The sequence below is a fragment of the Fistularia commersonii genome, chromosome 24, assembly GCF_037954325.1.
Source record: "Fistularia commersonii isolate RoL2024-O1a breed Wild chromosome 24, RoL_Fcom_v1.0, whole genome shotgun sequence".
Lineage (NCBI taxonomy): Eukaryota > Metazoa > Chordata > Actinopteri > Syngnathiformes > Fistulariidae > Fistularia > Fistularia commersonii.
This window is the reverse complement of record NC_141307.1, coordinates 10,550,384-10,563,822: the sequence shown is the minus strand read 5'-3', so window position 1 is coordinate 10,563,822 and position 13,439 is coordinate 10,550,384. Positions and strand designations below refer to the sequence as shown.

Below are 13,439 nucleotides of genomic sequence, written 5' to 3'. Positions count from 1 at the left end.
GACACTTTAAGTCACAAATTGTCAATCCACTGGTTGTGTCGCTGGCGGGGGGGGGGGCTTCTGTGGCTCAACCCAATGCGAGCAGGCCATTTTCGAGCCAATGCTTATGAAGACAGCAGGGCTTCATGGAAGGAACAACAGAAGAACAAGGAATAGCGCTGTTTTAATGTTCCAAATCATTACGGGAACAAAACTTTACAGCAACGGACAATGCTGCTGGCACCGCTCTGCATGTGATCACAGGAGGGTAGAATTAACTAAAGAAAATGTTTGTGTCAGGGGGAACGGGGGGGTCCTATGTTGGACTTGGAAATGCTTAACTTGGGCTGTGTGCTTACCTTGGGCTGTGTGCTTGTGACTTGTTTATAGAGATACCTGACCTAAGAAGGGACACACACACACATACACAGCCACAAATGGAGCAGCTCAAAATGGCATGCCATCACCCGGGGTGGATTTGGGGGGGTGGGAGGGGATTTTTCATTCCAGAACAAACTGGTACAAACTCACCAATTTGCAAAATCCAATTTGTAAAAGCTATAATGAAATGGAAAGCCAAAACTCTGAAACACAATTCCTTCGTACTAGAGTTATTCAGAGTCCCACGCAATTCTTCAGCCCCAATTCCACCCCTGTCCTTACCAGAACAACACATCACTAATGACCACCCCCAACAGTCAACTGCACCACACTGGGAAACAAAAAGCGCTTGATGACCACTTTTTTTCTCCATTGCACTTTAGCTCAGCAGCTAGTGTATGCGTTGAACTTAAAGTAAAATAGATGTTGCAATGCATTGCAATTTGGATAAACACAAAACAAAGGAAACATGGCGGACGTGTGTATGGCACAGAAGCTAGTAAGCTATGCAAATGACGATGCGGTGACCTTCGGAAGACTGTAAAATGATCAATATCTTGCATTCTGTCACATATCAGATACTTGAATTTAATACAAATTCATACTCACATCCCAAGTCTATATCATTGACGAGTTTACTTGGGGAGCTACAAGCTACACATGACCTAACCTGAGTCTGAGAATCGACAAGTGGTCATCAAAACACCACTTGACATGACAATTGACAAACGTTTACATTCGAACGCAAACAAAGCAGCACCACTGTGGTGCACTATGGTGCACATCTATGGAAACTCACTCTTACCTAAACCTCATGTGCAAGTGACAGGAAAAAAGAAATGATAGATGTATATGTGTCAAAGGTATTGGTCAACAGACCATTACACTCTAACATAGTCAGTAATTCACAAGCCACTCGAAAAGTACAGCGTAGCCAGTGTGCAGGGATAAATCAAATCTTTTTTTTCATTTCTTTTGTATAAATCTATGAGTGCTGTACAGTATAGTTTATAGAAAAATAAAGAATTATTTGAAATCGACTTTGAAATCTTCTTTGCTCATACCTGCCCGCTGTTGTTCCATCAGTTGAATCCTGGCTCCCTGTCTCACTGGGCGTGCTCATTGCTTTGGAGGGGGACATCGGAGTGGGCACTAGATAATAAAAACAAGTTGATGTTAAAATCGCACGGTTTATTCAATGTCAAGACAAACTGTTGCATGAGTGATGGGCAAACATGATACAGTTTGCATTGACAGCAAGAGGGTGTTCCATGAGTGATGGGCAAAAATGATACAGTTTGCATTGACAGCAAGAGGGAAGCAGACCAAGTATGCGTTTTATTATTTATTCAAAATCAGTTGCAAGTTTTAAAATAACTAGCTATTACATTGGATGGTCTAACAATTTGACACCATGAGAGAAGAATGCATCTAAAACGTCTGAAAATATACATCACTAAAAATAAACTTAGCATCATGAGAGGGAATTCTTGTGCTGTTTACAATGTCACTCATTTATTGTCCCATTTTTAACTGATAACAGATGCATGCATTTCCTCATAAATCTGAATGGCAGCTGTGTGTGCTGAGATGTTTCCTGAGAAAATATCGCTATGTGTTTTCGTTTTGTTCTCTGCAGACAATACTTGGCTGCAATTGTATTTATTGATTTAGATGATCATTAATGCATGTGTCTTAGTGGCTTCTATTTTAATGTTTGATGAAAAAAATTACAAAAGCTGAAAAAACTGAACTATTGCCTCAGATAGGATCTACATTTGAGGTGATCGCTATTTCCACTTCTGTGGATGTTGAAGATAGATTTCTAGATCCGCACGACTCTCCCATGGACTACAACAAAAGCGACCCACTACCTGCCTGGTCATGGTGCTAAAATCCATAATCTATTTTGGACAAAAAATGTTGTGTACCTAGTGGAGGCTCAGGTGAAATGCCGATACTCTGTAGTAAGGCCTCAGTCTCCCTGCGTTTTCGGTCCAAGTCTGAATCCTCTGGGGTCGCCTCAGTCTTTTGCTGGCTCTCTGTCTGCACGGGACATAAAGAGCCATGTCATCGTGCATATCGTGAGTGTCAGAAAAGGTCCATGCGGGCTACATCATCAATGTCAATCTTTGGCACGAACTGAGGATGTTTATAACACACAAATGGGTGCAAACAACCTTAGCCTTCCATGTATCAGACCCTGACAAAAGACAATGAAACGCAATAAACGATACTTGCTTTTTCGGCGGCTCAGCATGAGTTCCGGTCGTGGGAGTCTACTCACTTTTTTCCTCACCTCCTTCTTCTTCCTCTCCTCCTCTTTTCTCTTTTTTTCCTCCCTGATCTGGGCGAGGCGCTGCTTCTTGCGCTCCAGCTCTGCTTTTAGGTCACTTTTGTCTGACATGGTGTCCTACTGGGCTTTAACAAAGACAACTGCCTGTTGGGTGTGGACGTCGAGCAGTTTATATGCAATTCATCAACAATGAGGTCATGACAAGGATATCGAGAGCATGTTATGGCGATATGGATATTTTATCATTTTATTTGGGAAATATTTCTTCCGAGCCATTACTTCAGATGTCATTTCAATACAGAGAACATACAGCTAGGAACACTTTGCTAATACTAAATAGGTCAAAATTAGGTCACCTGGGGGAAACAATGAGTGAAGCCTTTATATTTCAATAGCAACGTTTCAGGCTTGTTACAGTGAGGTGGCGGTCTATCTTATACATTTTCAGGATTTATATATGACATGGAAAGCACACACTGGTGAATTCAATACGATACCGAACAGAGAACATAAGCTAAGTAGTACTAGCTTAAATATTAATACAGGGTAGCATCTCTTAGCCCTGGTTTACGCATGCTAATGTTGGAAAGCAGCTAAGTTCAAATTAACGTGGCTTCTTTTAAAGTACGTTTAAAGGCCTTGACTAAATGGCACCTGCGAATGAGCACTTTTTATTAGCAAACGACCGACCGTGTGTTTATATTAAAGTCGTACCTTCTCCGGTCGTGTTGCTATTGACGTTTGGCCGGCAAAGATGCTGTCTCACTGCTGGACCGAGGCGACAATCAACGCATCCTCTATTCGGCTAAATGGCGTTTAACAGAGGCCTTTCTGGAACCATCGAACGGGTCGTTTGCGCCTGATCTTGTGCCTGGTGATGACAGCGGGGAGCGCGGAAACTCTCAGCCGTGGATGTATCATGTAGCAGGTGCTATACACGCCTATACATTCCTCGGTGGAATAAAAGGATGATGCTGAGGCGGAGGAGAGGAAATCCCACCTTCTTTCGACCGAGCGTCTTGTCTTGGCTTTTGTAACATCTCCATCTTCTGGATGCAAGCGGAATTGCTTCGAGCACGCCGCATTTATGGAACGCGTTTGAAACGGCAAGCAAAGTTCGCAATTTGGTTTTTTTTTCATGTAATTTAACTCTCCGACTGTTTAAGGAAACAACAAAATCAAAAAAAAAATTAAAAAAAGCCGTTCACTGCAAATTATCAGACATCGTGAAAGTCCCTCCCACAGTCATGACGATCTGCGCGCTCATTGGATAACCCGGCTGTCAATCAATTGTTTTCCCCGCCTTCACGCAACACAAACACAACATTCTAGACGGGAATGAAAAAGCAGCTCTTTTGGGGTGGGGGGGGTTTAGGGGGAAACAATAGTTCGGAAATCTATAATCGATACGATTGTTGACAGTGAAACGGAATCCCGCGCTCGAACCAAGTCCGGCGAGCTAAATGCCATCAAACCGGAGCGGGCAGAAGAAAGGACAGTTTGTCATTGAGGCACACAGAGCTGATCTTTGAAGGAGAGGAAACATGAAGTTCTTTCAGTGTTTGCTTAAAACCAGCTCCATATCTGGTCTACCCAAACAAGTGGAAAGGTTTTCCAAGTTCTCGCCGTCTCCTCTCTCGATGAAGCAATTCATCGATTTCGGTAAGTGTTTGCATTAGATGTAGTAGTGTCCAGTATCATGGCATTTTGACAACTGTGTCCTGTGATGCAAGTAAAGTAGGTCACTGCCAAGTGTTTTGCAGAGAAAAAAGATGGTTTTGGTCGGTGTTCGTCTCGAAATATGGACATGAAAAGGATTTTTCCCCATTAAAAATGTTGATGTGCACAAACAAAAGTTTTGAACAGTCATGAAGTAATAACACAAATATTTTTTTTAGTTTTCAAAGTGTTTTTTTTTTTTAATCTTTTCACACAAGTGGGTCATAGTTGGATGCTTGCTCAGTGATCCCCCCAACTCTGTCCCTCATGTGACTGCAGGCTCCGCCAATGCATGTGAGAAGACCTCCTTTGTGTTCTTACGACAGGAGCTTCCTGTCCGACTGGCCAACATCATGAAAGAAATTGATTTCCTCCCAGACAAACTCCTCAGCACGCCCTCACTAAAGCTCCTCACCAGCTGGTAAGCTCCCCCATACAAAAGCATGCCTCTTGCTATATTTATCTCAGCCCTAGAACCCATTGTCACCAAGTGTGTCGGTCCTCTCACATGTAAACCCGCGAATCTCCAACAACATTACTTGTGATCTTGCTTGTAAAAAAAGGGATTTTGTTTCACTCCCCTGTCTCGATCCGCATAGTACGTAATCTGGTCGGACATTGCGGCTCACCTGTTGAATGGTGACCCCAATGCACCTGTCAGCTCAATGCTGTTTCGACCTTGTGTTTGTCCCTGCCTCTCAATCTTATGTAATTAGCCTTTATAACTGGGTGGTTAATGTCATACAGCTTTATTTATGGCACAAACGTGCAGATTGAACGTGCTTGCTATTGCATTATCATGCACCGTCTGCACTTCTGTTGCCGCCGGTCACAGCCCGCAGACAGGTGTGTTTATACCTGCATGCGCACACGCGTGTCAAAGTTCACCGTGTACACAGTTGGAATAATGGACGGCTATAAACATATTATGTGAAGATGGCATGATTGTAGACGGTTATAAAGTACGAGCTAGAATCTGCTGCACGCCGGGAGAGGTGGTCCATCACTTTTATCCAGATACTCAAACAGCTAACTGATGAATCGCCATCGTTCTGGATGTAAAATGTATCACTGTGCATTATTGTGTTGGGATTATATTCTTCCCTAAGATGAAAAATGCGCATCAGTGTCGAACCATTTAATTGTGCTTCAAAAGGGAAAACTGTATCATATGATTTCTTCTCAATGACATGGAAAAATGTTACAAAATTAAATGAGTTTTCTTTAAAAGTAGTTACAAGAATACGTAAAGGTGTTTTTAATTACTTAAAAATGAAAGGCAAAAAAATTCAGTTATTGGTCTCACTTGTGTAATTTTACTCAAAGTGGTCAAAAATCTGTTTCAATCACGTGAAAATGAATTAGTTACCCGAAAAATGTCCATTGCCAGAAAACAAGAAAGAAAGTAAATAGTTTTGTATCCGAAGTTCACTGGTCTGCTATTAAAACAAAAGGAAAATGAGAAAATGTTAAAATTTCTACTCCAATTTAGTGAGGGTTCTCAGTCATCCAATTCCTGGTGCATTCTTGTCAAACATTCAGCACCGTACTTGGATCTATTACAAGTCTGCACCATCTGCACCCTCCAAACAGCCCGGAAAGATCCACCACCAGAAGCAGTAGCTTCAACATGAGCCTCAGTCCATGTGATCTAACAGGTTTCACATTCTGAGAAGTTTGTTTCACCTTTTTAGATTCCAGTCTAGGTAAATCCCCCCAAAAATTGTTCATTTGTCCCCACCTGACAACACCCAGTTAGCATTACTACCCCCTTCCATCTTGTTGTGAAAAATCAAGTGCAGAAATTCAAGTCCAGTTGCCATAATTTTGACAAAAATGTACTACAACTTAGGTTGTTAACAAGGAAGAAGAATTCAGGAGTATTGTAGATTATGAGTGAACGGTTCAAAAACGATCTACTGTGTTCAAATAAATAAATAGATTATTATTATAATTTGTAAAACATTAAGCCTTGTATTGGAATCAAACCCCTACTCATTAAAAATAGATTTGTTTTGAATCCCGTGTTTCTTTTTGTTGCACCATCAACCTTAAAAACAAACCTCCCACCAATCTCACAGCTCAAACATTGCGACCGCAAATCACTGGCGTCACAGAAAAACAATTCGAGTGAACGCAGTACGTTTCGGTCTCATCAGAACGGAGCCTGCCGCGACACGTCATCGTTTTCCCACCGACTTTCAGTCAAACGTATTCTTTTACTTCACCCCATTGCTTCGGTTTTCTCGCTCGCTTTCTGGTGAATTCTCGAGGACAGCCGGGGTTAACATTTCCCCCTTCCCCACTTTTCATTCCCCCAAGGTTCTAATGTCTTTATTTGGCCATTTCCTCCTGCAAGTTGAGTTTTGCACCGAAGGAATTAATCCCTTGTTATTATACAATAGTTGCTTCGGGGTTGAAGAGGTGTTCATTTCTGGCGCAAGTGTAGCCTGTCACGTCCAAATCTGCTTGCGGAAAGCAAAGTTCGTTTTAAGGGCAAGCCCGGCACGGTGGACTCACAGTCACATAGCAGTTCAACTTTCACCTAAATTCTGCTGCGCAGGCACAAATGTCTTTAGCAGGGGGAGAGATAAAGAAGAGAATATAATTCTTACTTTATATGTCAGGCGCAGGCTTGCCTGACCTTAAAATACATTTCCCCCCCCCCCCCCAGAGACATGTAAACTACAAATACCATAATATCCACTTTTAATCAGCCAGATATATTTTTGTCCGCTCGTCCTACTTCTTATTTTTCTCATTTTGCTTTTCTCTTCGCTTTCCAACACATATGTTTGCGCGTCTCAGGTACTCACAGAGTTTGTTGGAGCTCGTGGAGTTCTTGGAAAAAGACCCGCACGATAAGGACGTCCTGAAAAAGTAAGTAATTTATAATTTAGGGCGTCAGCAAGGTAAATAGTTTTGTAAATATTAATATTTGAAATCTTGGAAAGAGGTGTACTGGTTTTAAAGTTCCAATGGCCACTTATTATTGACTTTATTTTATTATTATTTGTTTTTAAAGTTGTTGCTTTAATGCTTTTATACGTCAATGAGTCCTGCTTGAGTTACTATTCCATATGGCAACTCTCAAAGTTAAAGCCAATTTCACTGCATTGGTCTTTGTATATTATTTTCACAAAACATACAAGTGATTTTCTTGTTAAAACCTACCCATGTGCCGATATGTGACATCCTCCCCTGCCTCCGCCCCTCAGCTTCACCAAGACCCTGGTTAACGTACGCAACCGCCACAACAATGTCGTGCCCACCATGGCCCAGGGGGTGGTGGAGTACAAGGAGGCCTTTGGCGTGGACCCCGTCACAAACCAGAATGTTCAGTACTTTCTGGACCGTTTCTACATGAGCCGCATCTCCACGCGTATGCTCATGAACCAGCACAGTCAGTATAGCACTTGGTGAATTCAGTGAGTCTATCACACTCATGTCTTTCCATCAGATTCAGCGTAGAGGTCTTGCTTTGCTGCTAGCATGTCATGTAGCATGCAGGTTTAGCAATCACAACCTTATTTTTTTGTGCTGGGAAGTATTTTATCCATGCATATATTGTTTAATGTTCTTTTATTCCTCACGCCTGTTGTTTTCCGCTCAGCGTTAATCTTTGACGGAAGTGTGAACCCTGCACATCCCAAACACATCGGCAGCATCGATCCCACCTGCAACGTGGTTGAGGTGGTAAAAGGTAATAAAAAGAAACCTCTCCGGGTTTTCACATGTACGTGAATTTAAACAGTCGTAGACTCGATCGATATTTGTAGCAGCTACATGAAAATTAATATAAAATCTCTCAACATAGTTTGTATAGATTTTTAAAAAAAACAAAACTTGTTCTTTACATCACAACACTGTCTGGGTTGTGACGTCGCAAAGTTCATTTATTTTACCGTACGGCGCAAAAACATGTGTGCAACCCATCCTGTTTGGACCCTGAGAGGTGGAAAACTGAAGACAGAAGTCCAAATGAGTTTCAAAATGAAGAAACAAAGAGGCAAAAGTGGAGAAAAGTCACGGTGCTGCAACTGCGTTGTTATGCTAACGGAGAGAGAGTGTCTCTTGTAAGGAGCTCCTTAAGACGTTGTGAATGTTTACAAGCCATTTCCATCATTTTTCATCTCTTCTTGTCCCTTGCAAAGCTATGTAGCCTAGCATCAGTCCGTTGGTTCCCTCGGACGGAAAATTGCACCCAAAAGCAGCACAATGTGGCATTATTAGCATTTATACCGTACTGTACACAAACGAAAGCTAACTCCAGCGGAATGCCAAGTTCACACAAGCAAACTGCATGCATCATCAACCTAACATGTATTTCATTAATAAAACAAGCTGCGCCAGCAGGTGAAGATATGTTATAATTGCAATTTTTAGAAATCATTCTAGTATTCTTGTATGAGACAAACAGTAAAGCATGTTTATGCCTATTAGTCCTCCTAGGCGGGGCTCCCTTTAAAACTGAAAGTTGGAAGAAAAATTGAGTTTTACTGGAGTCTTACTCCCGTCATCTGTCACTACGCAATGTTAGCAGTCTCAGGTTGGTCTTTTCCTCATCTTGAGCTTACAACACTATCAAAAGTGTCTGATATTATCGCGAGTCTTTCAGTCTTTCAGGAAACCCGGTAGAAAAACAATCACCAGAGTCATATTAGAGTCAGAGACGGTATTTTTCGGAGGTATGGATGAACGGGAATGGCGAAGGACGTCTTTTCCAAATCTTTTCAAATTCTTTAAATGTATGGGAGGCGTTAATCTCTCTGAATGACATATGAATGAAGGCGTGGATGATTGTATGTCTCTATCTCACACACAACGACCGACTAACAAATGTCGTTTTGCCACATAGATGCATACGAGACTTCGAAGATGCTCTGTGAGCAGTATTACCTGACTTCGCCTGAAATGGAGATAAAAGAAGTGAATTGTAAGTTTGATCCGCGGATAATATCAGCAATACTACCGTAACATCCAGACTGAGTGCACCTGAATTTAAGACGCACTGGCTAAAAATAAACAAGTAAATATACGTGTACATATATTGGCCACGTTGTAACATGAGATATTAACACAGGAACATTTTTTTTTTACTTTTAATTAAATACATACCGGTAACATCCACCAATATGTGCTGGAAATGCTTTTTTCCGAACAGTGGCAGCTGATGTAAAAGATTAATTATAAATAACGCAAGGAAAAGTCCATCCATCCATTTTCTATCCCCGCTTTGTCCTACTCTAGCTGATTGCTATCTTCGTCTTCCTCCTGCACACTAAAATGAAAAGTCGTCTTATTCCGTGTCGGAATTGAACGGCCTCAGAATTTCACGGTAATTTAATTGATCCGATGTCACAAAGCTAAATGTTTTGGGCGGCGTGAAGCTCAGTAGCCTAAAAAAATCCATAAATTAGCCACATTGTTGTTTAAGCTGCAGTGTTCAAAAAAAAGTAACAGCTTATAGTCCAGTCCGGTACATCTCAAGGTCATAATAGCGTCATAATGGCTTACACACAGTAAATAAAAAGATTTTATCTATTAATAAAGATGCAATACGCCAAATATAATCCCACAATGTGTTCATTTAATCTAGCTGTGCGCATTGCGAAGTGATACCATACGGCTAAGAATTATAATAAGAATAAGAACAACTTTATTTATCCCAAAGGAAATTGTTGTGCCAGAGTTTCAAGTAAAACATAACAATAATAAACAATAGAAGAAAGGAGGGAGACTAAGAAATACAAATAAAACTATTAAGTGTCAAAGTCAAGGCTATAAAGTGTTTTAAGGTCTTAAAAAGTACAAAGATTTGAATATTCCCTTCAAATAGCTTATAGAATGACCTCGATTTCACAATAAGCATTGTGAAATGACATTTCATAGAAAAGCTAGGTTATCAGAAATGGTTCTTTTAAACTCAGTCAAAGCATATTATAGATTTTTAATGCTTATTTCGCTGAGCATGCTCATGAAAGCAGAACTACTCTGAGATGAGTTTGTTTTGTTTGTTCCTCTTTTACGCTCAATCCTGTTGAATATGTCGCAGCCAAAGGCCCCGGCCAGCTGCTCCATATCGTGTATGTCCCCTCGCACCTGTACCACATGCTGTTCGAGCTCTTCAAGGTACGCGAACCAGGAAACCGAACCTGCGTTTGTCTTTTCCTTCGTCGCCCGTTCACTCTTTGCGCAACACCTCTTTGTCAGAACGCCATGAGAGCTACCGTGGAGACGCACGAATCCAACTCGGTGTTGCCGCCAATCAAAGTGCGCGTTTCCCTGGGCAACGAAGACCTCACGATCAAGGTACGTCATAATCCACGTAAATAAACAATCGGTCGATGTGCCAACACGGTTTCAGACCGGTTCCAATAAATGTTGTATCGACTTGCAGGGACTTGCAAGAGCCTACTCGCAGAACAACAGTACCTTCCTCATAACTCTTCTTTATTTATAGATGTCCGACAGAGGAGGAGGGGTTCCTCTTAGGAAGATCGAGCGTCTGTTCAGCTACATGTACTCCACAGCCCCTAGTCCTGTTCATGCGGACAACTCTCGCAACGCACCTCTGGTGAGCGAAGTTGAACAGAAACAAGCACGGTATACAGTGGTCCCTTGTTTATCGCGGAGGTTACGTTCCACATCCAGCCGCAATAAAATGAATATCCGCGAAATAGCGACAATGTTTTATGTACCGCGCCGAAGATGCATAGATGCTGTAATGTTAGCGAGTGGCACTTTTTCTTGGTTGGTTAGCATCCAGGGCCAGGTAACTTAGAAGCGGCACAACATTTGGACGTCTTATACGGGGATGAAATAAATGAAAATATTTCACAGATAATATATTTTATGTACCGCACCAAAGATGCATAGATGCTGTAATGTTAGCGAGTTGCACTTTTTCTTGGTTGGTTAGCATCCAGAAGCGGCACAACATTTCATCCCCGTCTTATACGGGGATGAAATGAAATGAAATAAATTAAAACATTTCACAGATAATATTTTTTATGTACCGCACCAAAGATGCATAGATGCTGTAATGGTGGCAATTTGTACTTTTTTTTTTCGATGGTTAGCATATTCCTCTGCCTTTTAGGTGCAGTGCCAGATACCCTAGAAGGTCATAGTAGGGGTTAAAATAAATATAAACATTTTACGGATACTATATTTCATGTACCAGGACAAAGATTTATTGATACTGTAATGTTAGCAAGATGCACTTTTGTTAGCATCTCCCTCTGCCTCTTACGTTTTGTGCCAGATACCGTTGAAGCGGCGCCGTAAATTAAAAAACGTCTCGGATTATATAGTTTAAGTTTCGGACGGAAGATTCATTGATGCTGTAATGTTAGCAAGTTGCATTTTTTCGACGGTCAGCACGTTCCTCTGCCGCTTAGAGTAGGCCAGATACCTTAGAAGGGGCAGAACATTTGGCCATCATAGTAGGTCTTGTAATTAATGAAACGGATAATTCACTGTACTAATACAGTACTACTTCTGCCGTAGTTGCAACTTAGCTTATATCCAAGCGCAGCTTAGCTAGCAACACCTTATTGAACTAAGTGTTCCTTCCCTTCCTCAGGCTGGTTTTGGCTATGGGCTTCCCATTTCTCGTTTGTACGCCAAGTACTTCCAGGGTGACCTGCAGCTCTACTCCATGGAGGGCTACGGCAGTTCAGCCGTCATCTACTTGAAGGTTAGAAGAACGCAACCCCATCCCCAACCCCCCTTCTGTGTGGACGATACCAATAATAACGTCACGCCGCACATGGAAGGGTTCACAGCTGAAATGTTGGACACCTCCTTGTGTCGGACTGACGGGGTGAAGACAAAGATGCCGACATGCCGAGTCTTGTTCCATATCAGATGACGCACACCTCGCAGTTACCGTCATGTGACAATAATGTCCATACAAATATGTTGCATGGTGAGAACTGATCACGTTGCATCCGTCCGGTGTCACAGGCCCTGTCGTCGGAGTCGGTGGAGAGGCTGCCCGTTTTCAACAAGTCAGCCCTCAGGCATTACCTGGCCAGCACGGAGGCCGATGACTGGTGCATGCCCAGCAAGGAACCAAAGAAACTGGGGAAGTCTGAGTGGACTCACTGACGCTCGGCTTCAAAATTGCAGAAAAGCAATAGGGAGATGTTTGGTGCTGTAAGTAGAAGATGGAAAACAGAGCGGGGGGTTTTGTGATCATGGCTGCTCTGAAACGAGGAAGAAGAAGTCCTCCTCATCGGCGCATTAAGATCAGACTGACGGTTTCCTTCAAATTACGATTCACCTCCAAGCTAAGCTAACCCTCTAGTTATATACATTGGGATACATTGTGTTAATGTTAGCGGTTTGGTTTGAGTATCATCACTGTGTGACACGTTTTTTTTTTTGTTTTGTTTTTTCGCAACGGAGGGAATACCTGCATTAATCGGTTTCTTTTCTTTTTTACATCTTCAGTTCGGCACAAACCTGTGAGAAATACTAACATTGTGAACGTTTGCGACAGGGAAGATCATCAATAAGCAAACAGATATACTCACTCATTTAGACACAGAGCCTTTTTCATGTCATTTATAGGTACAATCGTGATTAAGAAAAATTACGTAAGTGGAACAAAATCACATTGTACCTAAACAATACAAAAGTAGGCTACAGCAGTGGCCTATTAACTATATGGGAGTGATTTGTGTAGTAATACGCTGCATGCCCAAAAGGGGGTTTTATGGTATGTATGATATTAACATACTCAGGAACTTACAGATGGAAGTTAGCTTTGGCTAATTCTGATACAAAGCTAACAAAGCTACGGGCTAAATGTTTTCAGATGTGGTCCCTAAATACATATATGATAAATATAATGAAAGTGAAAGTGGAAGCCTCAAGAAGATGTTGCGATGAGATAGTATTCCTTTTGGGGGTGCTGAAATTAAAAGGTGTTCAAATAGATTTTGTGGCGGCCAATCATTTTGGTGTACACGGGATCTCTGCCTTGACGTGTTCATCCCTTTGGAAAACAAAAACATATTTTGGGGGGATTGTTGCAAATATTTGGGGTGTCATG

General features: G+C 41.8%; 2 protein-coding genes across 8 annotated transcripts in view; one reads left to right on the top strand and one right to left on the bottom strand.

Moving 5' to 3' along the window:
• The window catches only part of dync1i1a (dynein cytoplasmic 1 intermediate chain 1a), a 60,706-nt gene extending 57,018 nt beyond the window's left edge, over positions 1 to 3,688 (bottom strand). For 2 of the 7 annotated variants that reach the window (XM_086171198.1, XM_086171201.1), the window contains exons 1-6: positions 3,371 to 3,688; positions 2,648 to 2,800; positions 2,292 to 2,406; positions 1,425 to 1,512; positions 511 to 537; positions 339 to 380 (exon numbers count right to left, since the gene is read on the bottom strand). In XM_086171198.1, the coding sequence (XP_086027324.1) occupies positions 339 to 380; positions 511 to 537; positions 1,425 to 1,512; positions 2,292 to 2,406; positions 2,648 to 2,767 (392 nt within the window). In that variant the 5' untranslated portion in view covers positions 2,768 to 2,800; positions 3,371 to 3,688. The remainder of the gene's footprint in view (positions 1 to 338; positions 381 to 510; positions 538 to 1,424; positions 1,513 to 2,291; positions 2,407 to 2,647; positions 2,801 to 3,370) is intronic. The other 5 variants (XM_086171204.1, XM_086171205.1, XM_086171199.1 and 2 more) reach the window with 4 other exon arrangements.
• Positions 3,689 to 4,012: 324 nt separating this feature from the next.
• Positions 4,013 to 13,322, top strand: pdk4 (pyruvate dehydrogenase kinase, isozyme 4). The gene is made up of 11 exons (XM_086171609.1): positions 4,013 to 4,318; positions 4,655 to 4,796; positions 7,184 to 7,255; positions 7,594 to 7,778; positions 7,989 to 8,078; positions 9,234 to 9,311; positions 10,431 to 10,507; positions 10,589 to 10,687; positions 10,839 to 10,952; positions 11,964 to 12,077; positions 12,347 to 13,322. The coding sequence occupies exons 1-11, from the start codon at positions 4,201 to 4,203 to the stop codon at positions 12,488 to 12,490; spliced, it is 1,233 nt and encodes a 410-aa protein (XP_086027735.1). The 5' UTR covers positions 4,013 to 4,200; the 3' UTR covers positions 12,491 to 13,322.
• Positions 13,323 to 13,439: the final 117 nt, after the last annotated feature.